General features: G+C 35.7%; 1 protein-coding gene across 1 annotated transcript; it reads left to right on the top strand.

Annotated features, from left to right (window-relative positions):
• The first annotated feature begins 1,680 nt into the window (after window positions 1–1,680).
• Window positions 1,681–3,791, top strand: LOC147507902 (protein MODIFYING WALL LIGNIN-1-like). Its single transcript, XM_086600560.1, has 3 exons — window positions 1,681–2,091; window positions 2,229–2,419; window positions 2,633–3,791. The coding sequence occupies exons 1-3, from the start codon at window positions 1,993–1,995 to the stop codon at window positions 2,817–2,819; spliced, it is 477 nt and encodes a 158-aa protein (XP_086456686.1). The 5' UTR covers window positions 1,681–1,992; the 3' UTR covers window positions 2,820–3,791.
• Window positions 3,792–13,667: the final 9,876 nt, after the last annotated feature.

Genomic DNA, 13,667 nt, shown 5'->3' on the forward strand with positions numbered 1-13,667 from the left:
ATCCCAAATGATAAGCTAATAGTTAATATAATGAGTGGGAAATTTCCCATCCGGCTATTAGTCAATAAACATCTCGTGTGCCACTTGAACTAACGTCCCAACTAAAAAAAAAAAATCGGACATCATATAAACTCACATCTGTTTTATTATATTTTGAGAATTGTAATGTTTGCGATGGGCAAAGACCGTCATTTATTGGCTATGTCAGTTTTAGTTAACCACGAATGTTACTTGAAGTGACGTGCATTTTATTTCTTTTTTAGTTAAACCAATTTGTGACGGACTTTGACCATTTTATTTCTTTTTTAGTTAAACGAATTTGTAACGGACTTTGACCGTTTTTTCTCAGTTTTTTAATTTTACAAACTCATAAACTTTGTTGCATTGGATACCATTTTGGGTGTGGAAACTATTAGTGTGTAAGAGGAGTTATAAAATCCTAGTGGCACCTATGTTGCAATGTATATGTACACAGTCGTACTCTCGATTGGAGATGCCCTAATGATCATTTGTAAAGGAACAAGTTTGGTAGCATTTTATAGTTTTTTTTTTTTTTCCTAGAGAGCCCATAGGACAGAATCAAGTTTTAATTTAGCTTCTAGTTTGGGTCGGCAAATAATTATGGTTTCAGGACAAACCGGGTTGACCATTTCTGAAAGACGTGGGCCGGGGTTCGAACTTGTGGGGAAAACTCCCACACGACTTTTCAATTTTGATTTTGACTACCCCAGCACACCCACATTTTATGTTAGGATTAATTAGTATGATAAATTTAATTTATTTTATGTTGTACACATGTATAGTGGTGTTTGTATATTTGTTGGACAGATGCATATTGGTGTGTGTAGTACAGTAGTAGTGTTTGTATATTTATTGCACACATGCATAATGCTGTGTGCATGTATGGATACACATGCATAGTTGAACTATATATGTGTTTTGCATATATTTAACTATATATCTTTTTGCATGTGTGTTATACACATGCATAATGATGTGTGCATATTGGTATACATATACAGTGCATATTATACATGTATAGTGGTAGTTGTATGTATATCAGACTGCTACTCCCAAGTCCCAACTTAAAAATATCATCGGCGACAACAATATCGAAATTGAGATAAATCACACGATTGATTAACTCAAGACTCGAAGATTTGAAGAGGAAATTAAATTGTTGTTCAATTGAATTGACCAAATTATTCTTCAATTAACAATAACTTAGAATTAGAAAGTGAAAAATTAGATTACAAAGTGAGAAAAATAATATTTGTCATGAGAGAATAAAATGTTTTATCATATCTTAAATCACTAATCTCAACACACAAACTATCTAGCTCAAAAATGGAAATAACTAGATCTCAAGTTTTATTAGGTGAATTTTTTTTTTTCTTTTTTTTTGCTAGACGAAGAAGAAGGTCATAATTGGTATTAATAAAAAAATAACTTATTAATGTTAGCCTGAAAATATCCTTATAGCGAAATTATTAATGACTGATTTTGTCCTAAAACCATAATTATTGTTCACCCTGGAGCCATAATTACTAGTCAATTTCTATGTTTATGTTTGGGCCTAATTTTGTGTGATCTGGCAAAACTCGTTGCCTGTGTTTTTGAAAAGTTCATAAAATAAGTAAGTTTTAGATGCTGTTTATTAAGATAATTTTTTTGGGAAGCAAGCAAGCAGCCACCCTTGTAGAATTGTAGTAGTTGACTTGATCACTTTCAGTGGACCTGAGATGAACTTCAGCTATATCTAGCTTTCTGAATGTCGATCGCAATTGGATTGGAATCTCTCCTTCAGTGGAATGCATAGTTAGAAAGTTTCAATAAATAAATCAATAATAGCCCTCAACCCTCAATCAAATTAAGAAACACCAAGGAAAGAGTGACCACCATTCCCAGCTTCCTCCCAATTGATTGCAAGCTTCTGCGCGCCTTTGTTTTAATCCACTGGGATGTCCTCTTTAATTTAATTTACAAGCTCAAATGAAGAAACGCCAACATGGGCTGATGTATTTTGTTATCATCTTCTTTGGCCTTGTTGCTTTTTCTGCGTGTATTGCCTCAGAATTCAAGAGATCAAAGGTGAGTTTACATTTCTAGTGTGTATGGCATATGTTTATCCACGGAGCTTGTTCTTCTTGTAATATTTTTGTCATGCTTTTAATTCTCGGTCTACGAACATCAGCATGTTATGTATTGATATATACTTGTTTTTGTAGGCTAAGGATATGAAATTGGATGGTATGTCATGTCATTTGCCTATTAGCCCAGCATTCGTATTGGGAGTCTTTGCATCCACCAGTCTTTTGTCTGCTCAGATCATTGGAAACACATTGATATTTTGCTCTAGAGGAAAAAAAATCATTGCATGGAAACAAAGAATACCATTTAGTCTGTTGATTCTCTCTTGGTAGGTTATCGTTCAGGCCAATTCAATTTCATACTATTTACCGAGAAACATAAGAACCATCACAAATTCATGTATTTAAAGTAGACCACAATACGGAATAATGCTAGTGTTACTGATCCATCACTATGAATGCAATCTCTGTATTAATATAAAAATATAAATACTTTGAATTGGGTAGCAATATAAAAATCTCTTTTGATTGTCTTCGTCTAGGATCACCTTCGGATGTACGATTATGTTATTGGCCGTGGCTACAAGTATGAATCAAATTCAACCTTACGGCAAAGGATGGTTGGATGGAGAATGTTATGTAGTGAAAGATGGTGTTTACATCGGTTCAGCTGCGTTAACTCTTGCCAATTTATTATGCATACTGGGATCCATATTGGCTTGCAAATAGCAGATTGAACAGGAGCAAAAAGGTTATGCAGTGACGGTTAGATAAAAGAATAATAGTGGGAGCAGATCATCAAAACAAATGGCTGATACAGAATGATAGAAATCATATATGCGGAAGCGATTTAATTTGTAACGAAGCCATGAAAAAAGACTAACTAAGAACAATTATTTATTATTCAAAACAACTACTAAAAAAAGAGAGGCTCTAGTAATCGCAAAGCAAAAGAAAATCCTAATTAACTTTCCAAATAAACTAAAATCCTAGAAAAATAAAATAAAACGAAAATAAAAAGTAAATGTATGACGCCATAATTAATGGACGCCTAGACTGGACCAATTCAATCAGGTCACACAAATCACATCACAAAAATTGAAGACTTATAAAAGATATTAACCTCAAACTAACATGTACTAGCTAGGACTCATTTAGATAAGAGAGTTAGATGTGGGGTTGAAACTAACTTCAAACTTTTTTTTAGCAGATAACCCCGGCCCCAACTGTGAAAATGACTCGTGTACCACACAAAGTATAACCTAACAGGACATTGTCCATTTCTTCCATTGTATTGGGATGGTCCATAAAGACGAGTTGTTTTCGTTTTTTTTTGTTGGCTACAAAGGCCTAAGTTATCAGTAACATGATAACATGCACATTAAAAATTGCAAATGGTGGAAGAATTTGATATTTACTTATCTTTTTAAAGTCTGTTTTAAATGAGATCAGTAACTCAAACTCTTTGATGCGGGTTCAACCACCAGACTTCTGATATCATCACCAAAAAGTTTTATCGACTTTGCTTTCGTTCGCTGCCTGTATAAAAACATTCTGATGTTATATACTTATATACCGAGACAACTTTTTCTTAAACGGATTGTCCCTTTATGGAAATGTTATATAGTGTCTTTCACAACTTATATAGTGTCATATATAAACGGCCCACCAATAAGTTAATAAGTATAAATCAAAAAATTATTCATTATGCTATGTAAGTTGTTAAAGACACTATATAAGTTGCCCCACAGAAACGGATGGGTTCGGATTCGGATATGTCTGTATCCGAATATGAATCTGAAAATTTATATCGATATTCGAATCTAAATCTGACGGATATTAAAAAATTTATCCGATTCCGATTTCGAATATCGGATAATATCTGATCTAAAAATTAAAATTAATTAAAATTTTATTTACTTTGAATAATTCATTTTACCACTATAAAAACTAGTATAAATATATATATTTGTCATTTATTATTATTATTTGGTTATTATAGTTTTATATTATTAGTTTATGATTTTATATAATATTTTATATAATAAAAAATGAATAAATTAATTATATATAATAACTATTAATTTTTAAATCAGATCGGATATTATCGGATGCGGATATGGCAGTATCCGAATCTATATCCGAAACTAGCTTGGACATAAAAAATTATCTGAATCGGAATCCGAATTTGAAATTTTTGGATAATATCCAATTTTTTGAATACAATGGGATTCGAATATTTAGATATCCACTTGCACTCCTACCCACAGACATGTCCGAATTCGAATCAGATTCCATGGATATCCACTTGCACCCCTAATACCAAAGCTAGTGGGGGGAAAAAAGAAAGAACTTTTTCTAGAACTTCAATAGTACATTACATTTCTTTAAAGCAAGCTGTTCTCAATCGTGCCTTTCTTACTGAATTTTTCATAACATAACGGTGAAATAGTATGTATAATGCGAACATTTGATTCATGGGCATGTCGCCATGTTTAAACTCCACATATCCGAAATCCTAATTTGCAGGTGCAGCTGGCTCATTTATAAGTGGCAGGGTTTTGTAGAACGGTTTTGTTGCAGCAAACTCTGTTCTAACCAAGGTTGTTATATATGATCTTTTTCCATCGTACCGATCAAGAGAAATTGAGCCAAACAAGCCGTCACTTACGCACGTTTGACTTGCTGCTTGCGGTTAATATACTTACATATAATATGACCCGTCAAATAAGACAAATATTAAGGTGGATGATCATGATGTTGTCCAAAAAGTTCAAATTCTATAGAAGTTAAGATAGAAACATACTGCAAATAACCTTTTTGAAAGTGTTATTCTTGGCTATGCTACAGTCGGTACCTGGATTATTTTAACCTATGGATTAACACAGTTTTTACCTTTTTTTGACAGTACAATGACACAAGGATAGGGAAGAATTAAGTTACTCTGCCTTTTTTTTTGATAAATAGCACTTCCATTGATATCGCAAAGTACAGATTACAGACCATGCACATATGAGGGAGATCTTTATGTGAAGGTTACTAATCTAAAAATAACTAAGTGAACAGAGTGGAACAGGCTCCACATATTGTCCCTAGTATCCGAATTAAATCCCATTAGTACTTAAAGAGTATTCCAATCAAAGATCATCATTTGGTATTGATAATTCTTTTTTGAGGAGAACCTTGAGCACCAAAACCACAGCAAAGCTTTAATGTCGAGCAAGACTCTGCCAGTACTGCATGTTTGCTATGAAATAAAGTAATAAACAGACGAGGGTACAACAGAAACAGATTATCAATCCTTTGGTTTAGTCCAGTCAGCCATCATTAAAACTAATAGGAACCAATTCCCCGTTCATTTAAATAAAAACACCATCTCTTAAAAATTCCTAAAGACAATCCAATAAATGAATTTGTCACACAATCTTATCATCACTTTGACTAGGCCACTTAAAAAACAGATGATCAGTCACCACACCACTGCACTTTTTTCTTTTTAAATCATTAAAAAAAACCGTTTTATGTTTAAAATGCAATCTTTCACAAGAAAAACGGAACTTTGGACAATGGTGCAAAACAAAGAAATGTACAGTCATTATGTATGCCTTATGGGCCAACCCGAAGAAAACACTGCACTGTTATACAATATGGTGGCTATTAATACTTGATACAAAGTTTACGGACACAGATAAAACCTGCAAAAAGAAAGCTTGTAATGTTTCTATAACCTTACGAAGATATTGCACCCTAGCTGCCATACCATTCTCTTCCAATTCAACTTCAACCTCTCTATCGATCACTCTTCAAAAAGGTAACAATCCCAATTTTGAAAGCTTTGGCTGTATTTGGCAGTGCTTGATTATCAAGTACTTTTCTTTTGGAGTTTATAGCGTACTCTAAGTCTATCAGCATTGCAAGTTTGAGTACGTGTACAAACTTACACATCCATATTCAGATGGAATTTTTATGTTATTGTATAAGCTTCGGTACAAAGTAGCTAAATCAACCTAATGCCAAATCCAGTTTTTAGTTTTTCGGTTTTTAAGATGATATCACTTCATTGATTTGGTGTAACGTAAAAATCAATGGTGCTAATGCAATTTCGGTTAGTAAGGCACTCTTAATTAAGTAATTATTTAAGTTGTTTCTTGTATATGCCTTGATCCCTTGGCAGTGTCTGTTTCTGTGACAGGGCTATTTCATAGGAAGTTACCAAATGTGAATGCGGTACGGTATTTGATCAGTCGTTGCTAAAAGCCTTAAAAAGTTAAAAGGCACCACCAACCTAAGCTAGAATGCAATTCATGAGGAAGATTATATTGTATGCGACATATAGGTCAATATCTCAACCCTGAATCCCTGATAGTTTGTTATATTTCATGCGAGCGACTCTCATGGACAAATCTTATGAAAAAGTAACTGTAGAGCCGTAGAGGACACTTTTTTTTTTTTTAATTACTCAGTAAGACCGGGTCAATAAAAGTTCAAGTTTACCTTTGACACAAAATAACAACGACTTGAGTAGAAAGGTAAAATATACCTAAAGATAAAAAATAAACAGCCCGACCCAACCGAAACAACCCGGGGTAATAGTATGAACAATCATTGTTCATATACAAACACATGCAAGCTATAAACAATGCGAGCTATGAACATTAATTGTTCATACCCCCAATTACAAACATTAGCTATGAACAATGAGTGTTCATACCAATGGAAAATATGAACAATCATTGTTCATACATTTAAACATGTATGAACACTCATTGTCATGTTCATACTCTCAATTATGAACATTAACTATGAACAATTATTGTTCATACCTATTAGAGCTTCGAGCAATCATTGTTCATACATTTAAGTAAGTATGAACACTCATTGTTTATACCCCAAATTATAAATATTAGCTATACACGAACAATCATTATTCATACCTATTGGAGATATGAACACTCATTGTTCATACTTATTAGAATAAATTTTTTTTGTAATAAAATAATTCACCTTTGTGTTTGCAGAGACTAAATGAGTCTTTTTTTTTTCCAATGTTCATTTGTTGGAGTTCTTTTGACCACCAGTCGATGACTTGTTGAATGGATAATTTATTTAAATTGACATCACAAAAAACAGCTCATGACTCATAGTAGTATGGACTGTGAACAATGAGTGTTCATAGCTCATGACTATGAACAATCATTGTTCATAGTCCAATTGTGGTATGAACTAAATTTACCTAACGATCAATTTCTCTATCAAATAGAAGATCTTCAACTAGAACACCCTATATTTGTAAAATTTCATCTGGCCAAGCGATTGCTCTTCAAAAAACATAAGAAATAACCATTAGTCAAAAAAGATATTTAATTTACTCAAAATATATATGAACAATAAATGTTCATACCCAAAACAGATATGAACATTGATTGTTCATACCTACTTTAGGTATGAACAATACGTGTTCATGCCTAAAAAATAATATGAACCAAAACAGATATGAACAATAATTGTTTATACTCAAAATAGATATGAACAATACGTGTTCATACTTAAAGTAGGTATGAACAATACATGTTCAACAGTAAAAAATGAACAATCAGTGTCCATACTTATTGGACTATGAATAATGATTGTTCACACTGAACAATGATTGTTCATACCTATTGGACTATGAACAATCATTATTCACACTGAACAATCATTGCTCATACCCATTCCTATAATGGGTATGAACAATGATTGTTCTTACATCAACAACATGAGGAATGATCAATGAGAACACCTATTGGACTATGAACAATCATACCTCTATTGGACTATGAACAATGATTGTTCATACCTTTTTTTTTGCAGGCAAAATGTGAATATATTAATATAAATATAAGGTTACATGGTGGAGAATCATTAACATGTTACATGAGGGGTTCCCACCACCTAACAAAAGGACAGAGCGTACTCTAGCTAAATCGAAAGTACACCTGATCAGGGCTCTCGATTTTGGGTACAAAAGATGGCCGTGATTTACTCCATTCCGATATGGCCGTGATTCACTCCAAAAGATTGTTCATACCTCAACAACTATGAACTTCTTTTGGAACTGATGAATTTCAGGAAGTTCTTTTAGAAGTGTCGTCCAAGTTGAAAATTAATCAAATTACACACTTGATTCCTTGTTTGATTAATGTTAAAATTTTAGAGGACCTTGGTGAAATCGAACCACCATCACCTTTGGATATCTCCAAAGTGCTCAGCCATTTGAGCTAAATATCCAAATCATGCACAACTAATCATTTAAACAATAAAATAAACAACTCCAAATAATAGAATAAAAATATAGACACTTACAAAGAGAGGTGAATCAGGGAAAACACAAATTGAGCCTTAGCTTTTCCTAAGGTGATCTAGAATTAGATCTTATTTTATTGCACATACCCTTAAATCACCTGAGATTGCCATCACAATTTTCTCTCTTTTCAGCGAGACTATTCTTGGGAAGGAGAAAAACAAACCGTGAGAATGAGAGAATTTTAGTGGGGTTTTTTTTTGATAAACTAGCGAAGGGTAATATGAAAGGTAAAAGTGGAAATAAAATAAAATAAAACAGACCGGTCCAATTTATTTTGTCCTTGAGGGTTATTTTAATTAAAAGACTGGTCTGTGAGTTATTAAAACGTTGAATTTGGTTTTGGCTTTGTGAGTGATTTCTAAAATAGGTTGTCCTCTAGAGTGATTCTGGCTCGACCAATTTTCCACTTAAGCTTTATCTTCTTATTGAGAAAAGACAGAAATGGTCCCAAAGATTTGATGGTTCTCTTCCAAAATTAATGCCAAGACTCTTGTAGTCTTGTTTAATTTGTATGGTTAACAAATCAATTTTTTTTTGCACTCAAGTAAGGTAATTTTATTAGTGAAAAAGAGAGAATGATACAGAGAAAGGGAAAGCCTTTTACATCATTCAGTCACACTTAGGTAAACCTAAAATAAGTTCTATACGGACATTCAAGAGATTTCACAAAGTCAGGCCTAGTACAACTCCAGAGGATTGCATCTTTAGCTAATTGTGAACCTTTTTTTGCTGCTGCGTCAGCTGCAAAGTTCACTTCTCTATAAGTGTGCGTGATACGCACCTCTTGGAGTTGTTTGTATGCCCTTATCCATCTATGTCTCTATTGCCAAGGACCTTGATTCCCATTAAAAGCAAGAACAACAACACTAGAATCTGATTCAATCCATATCTTCAGCCATCCTTGACGCACTGCAGTTTCCACATCAAGTACTATCGCAAAACACTCAGCCTCATAGTTTGTTACCACCCCCAGCCCCATAGCTAAGACTCCAACAACCATGTTTTCACTATTACGACAAACTAGACCACTACCCCCATTCCCAGGATTTCCCAAGGAAGAGCCATCAGTGTTAACTTTCACAGTATACTCATCTGGCGGTATCCAAGACACTTGTTTGATGCATTCAGTTGGTTTGACTCGACATCGAACGTTAAGTTTACGAAGAAGAACCAGCTCATTTGAATCATTTTTCATGAAGCCTTTCGATAGCATACCTGCTAGGCCAATACTACTCAGAATAAGCTTCTTCATCAGGTGGATTATGACATCAGCATCTTCGAAAGTGCATTTGTTTCTGACCTTCCAAATCTTGATCAGTGTGTTAATCACCGCAGCCACCCAGAGATCTTGAACCAATGAGCTTTTGGTTTTAGATGCTTCCATCATGCTACCGAAGTTATAATCATATCTTGCCACTTGAAATAAATCAGCAAGCCAATCCCAAAGAGATCGAGCTCTGGTCAATTCCGAAGATATGATTAGTCGTTTCCTCTTGTTGTTTGCACATTCTCGCGACTTTGGCCTTAAAGGTGCACCCCTTTCTTCTGTACCTTGTCATCAGTAGGAATAGCCATGTGCATGATTTTCCAAGCTAGGCCTGAAGCCCTGGGATGTATGTGTCGTGCCCATATATACTTATGCCACGGTGTCTTAGATTCTTTTTTCCTTATCGCCTCAAAAGCAGAACTCACTGAAAAAAATCCCTCTCTATTAGGCTTCCAGATTCTAGTATCCTGCTCATCACCACTTGGCATCTGCAGTGTCGAAAGATCCACTCCTAGATTTGAGAAAACACGAGAGGCTGCGGTGGTATACTCCAATTATTTTCCTCTATGAGATCATTTCTGATGAGCCTTAAAATTCTTCCAGTCTAAGTTAGGTAGCCGATCTGCAATAGAAACACCAGCCCAATGGTCACGCCGTAAGTCAATGTCTTTACCTCGTCCAACCACCCAACCAATAAGATGCTTCATATGACCCAAAGCCCATTTAATCCCAGGCCAAACAGATGAGGCCTTGTAGTAGGTGAGCCAAGTTCCATTCTTCATTGTAAACTTAGAATGCATATATACACTCCAGATGGATTCTTGCTGCATCAAACCCCAAGCAAGCTTCATGAGTAAAGACAAGTTGAGATCCCTCAATCTTCTCAACCCAAGACCTCCTTCTTCTTTAGGTTTGCATACTTTCTCCCATTTTAGAGTAACAACTTTTTTCAGATCCGGGTTACCAGACCATATGAAGTTTCTAATAGCTGCTTCCCCTTCTTGAATACTCTTCCTTGGCCACTTGTACACCCCCATATTGTGAATGAGAATGCTAGAAAGAATAGATTGGGCTAGAACCACTCTACCTAGGAAAGATAATAGCTTTCCAGCCCACCCACTAGCCTTTCTTTTTATCTTATCCACTAAAGGGTGCACATGACTCTTTTTAACCTTCCCTTGGAATAACGGTACTCCAAGATACTTCTCTGGTAGACAACCTTCAGGGATACCAAAAAGGTCTTCTATCTTTTTCTTTCTTGCAAGATCCATGCTTCCCAGAAACAACTTGCTTTTTGTCGGGTTACAAATCTGCCTAGAAGAAACCTGGTACTCTTGAAGGAGTTTTAGGACCGCCTTAAGCCCCCTCAACCCTCCATTCATGAAGATAAAAATGTCATCTGCAAAGAGAATATGTGTAGGAGCATTCACCTGACTAGTGTTTGCGAGATAACCCACCTTCCTAGAGCAAAACAACCAATTCAAGCCTTTACTCAAGACATCCTCCGCTATATCAAACAAAATAGGAGACAACGAATCCCCTTGTCTAAGACCCCTTCTAGCTTCAAAGAAACCACAAGGACCACCATTAACCATAATTGAGATTTTAGCACTCTTGAGAATAGTCTGAACCCAATCACACCACATATCATTAAAGCCGAATCTCTTGAGAACTTCAAGAAGGAATTCCCAGCTAATGGAATCAAAAGCCTGTGCCACATCAAGCTTCAACCCCACATTACCACCTCCCCTTTTTATGTTGATCTCATTCATCATTTCAGAGGTTAGACAAATGCCAGAAGTACTTGTTCTGCCTTGTACAAAAGCTAATTGCTCCTTACTAATAATTTTATCTGCTACATGCTTAATTCTGTTAGCCATTATTTTAGTAATGCTCTTAAAGAAGAAGTTGCTGAGACACAGAGGTCTATAATGATTGATAGAGATTGGATTATTGACTTTAGGCACCAATACCAAAAACTGGAATTCATACCTTGAGGGATTTTATTATCTTTGAAAAAAGAGATGGCGACTTTGCTTATGTCATGGCCAATGATTTCCCGAAATGCCGATAAAAGATCCCTTGGAAGCCGTCAGTCCGGGGAGCTATTGGCATCCATACTAAACACCACTACTTTGACTTCTTCCACGGATAGGAAAGCACCCAAAATATCATTATCCGCCCAAGAATCGCTTTTAGGTATAAGCTCCGGCCAGTGCTTGCTCATTTGAACCGGCCGCATCAATTACTGTTCATATGTTTCAACAAGATAATTTTTATCTCTTGTTGTTGCACGAGGATTGTGCCATCAAGTTTAGTAACTTCAAAGATCTGTGATTTCTTAAGCTGAATTTAGTCCTTTGCATGGAAATAAGCGAATTCCTCTCCCCCTCAAAATCATCTGAGACTCGAGCTTTTTGCCTTTTCATGCTGGTTTCCAGATCCTTGGCTGCCATGAGTTTAACTTCCTTCATGCTTTCCCGCTGTTGCAGAATAGGGTTGAGAGGGTCCTCCTCAAGATCAGTAAGGATGGTGCCCAAATCATTATCAAGTTCATGGATTCTACATTGCAGAGATCCAAAAACCTTCCAACTCCACTCTTTAAGTGTTGCTTTCAATCTTTTCAGCTTCTTCATGACCTTTCTGATAGGAACATCCACCAAAGGTTCATTCCAACTTTCTGTTACAACTTGCTTCAGATTAGCATGATCTAGCCACATCTTCATGAATCTGAATGGAATGTTATGTGGCTTCGGAATAAAAGGACTCCATCCAACAACAGGAGAGTGGTCAGAGAACTTTCTTTTAAGAATCTTGTTACTCCAGTTAGGCAATACCTGCAACCATTCTTGATTAATTAAAATTCTGTCTATTTTCTGCAACATTCTTGCTGCCCCAAGCCTCTTATTGCAGTAAGAGAATTCATAGCCCAAAGTAGTAGAGTCCAAGAGAGCATTGTCATTTATGAACTTCACAAACTCATTCACATCAACTCGGCAAGGAAGTCCCCCACCCTTTCTTTCAGATAGTGCAGTAACCACATTGAAATCACCTGCAATAGCCCAGGCAAGATTCCCAACATTTATTCTATTTAATTCATCCCATAACATTCGTCGCCTGCCATAGGCAGAGCTAGCATGTACAAAAGTAATAAGAGTTTGATTGATTTGAACAGTGATTTGTTGATGAGAGAGGTTCACCAAATTCACTGCAAGACCATCCTTCCACATTACCCATATATTTCCAATCCTATCCACAGTGTTATTGTGCAAAAACATTGTACTGTACCCTAACCCAGTAAATACCAAAGGAGTACTGTTGGGTGAGAGAATTAAAGGTTCAGCAAGACCAATAATATCTGGTTTATGAGACTTAATAATATCTACTATGTAAGAAAAATGATGACTTCTTCTTACCACTCTAGCATTCCAAAATGCTATATTCATTTAGAGTATTTGTGGGTTGCCTTTGCCATAGTGCAAGGAGCAGGCAAGTGCTGCTTCTGCCACCCAGGCCTGTAATTCTTCTTCTTCTGAACCTCCCAGTCACCTAGTTGGCCATTCTCATCCTCTACAATATCTGCCCATTTATTACACTCTTGAAGGAAGAGTACGGGCTAGAAATTCTTCCCCATATGCCCATATATTCTGAAGAGGGAAGAGATTGTGTCATTTATTGTTGTGCTCCAAAGCCAATTAGGGGCACACCAATTCAATGCAACCACAATGGCCAACACACAATAGCGATGTATGTATGAACCAATTAAACAACCAAAACTCCTAATAAAAGCCGTAATGTTAACTAGTATTAACCCCCCCAGAAGATGAGCCAATTAGGATTTCCTCCTTATTAGATGGGGAAATTAGAGTCTCCCTCCCAAATATACACAAAAAAACACGGTTAACCCAAATTGATTCTTTTTTTGTGTGTACTTAGAGGAAAGATCCTAATTTCCCCATCTAATAAG

The sequence above is a fragment of the Coptis chinensis genome, chromosome 3 (genome assembly GCF_015680905.1).
Source record: "Coptis chinensis isolate HL-2020 chromosome 3, ASM1568090v1, whole genome shotgun sequence".
Taxonomy (NCBI): Eukaryota; Viridiplantae; Streptophyta; class Magnoliopsida; order Ranunculales; family Ranunculaceae; genus Coptis; species Coptis chinensis.

Excerpts from the sequence above, each read along its gene's own strand:
- LOC147507902 (XM_086600560.1), top strand. The coding sequence starts at position 1,993 with ATGAAGAAACGCCAACATGGGCTGATGTATTTTGTTATCATCTTCTTT. Across the intron at positions 2,092-2,228 it reads CAGAATTCAAGAGATCAAAG|GCTAAGGATATGAAATTGGA; the intron begins GTGAGTTTACAT and ends TTGTTTTTGTAG. Across the intron at positions 2,420-2,632 it reads AGTCTGTTGATTCTCTCTTG|GATCACCTTCGGATGTACGA; the intron begins GTAGGTTATCGT and ends GTCTTCGTCTAG.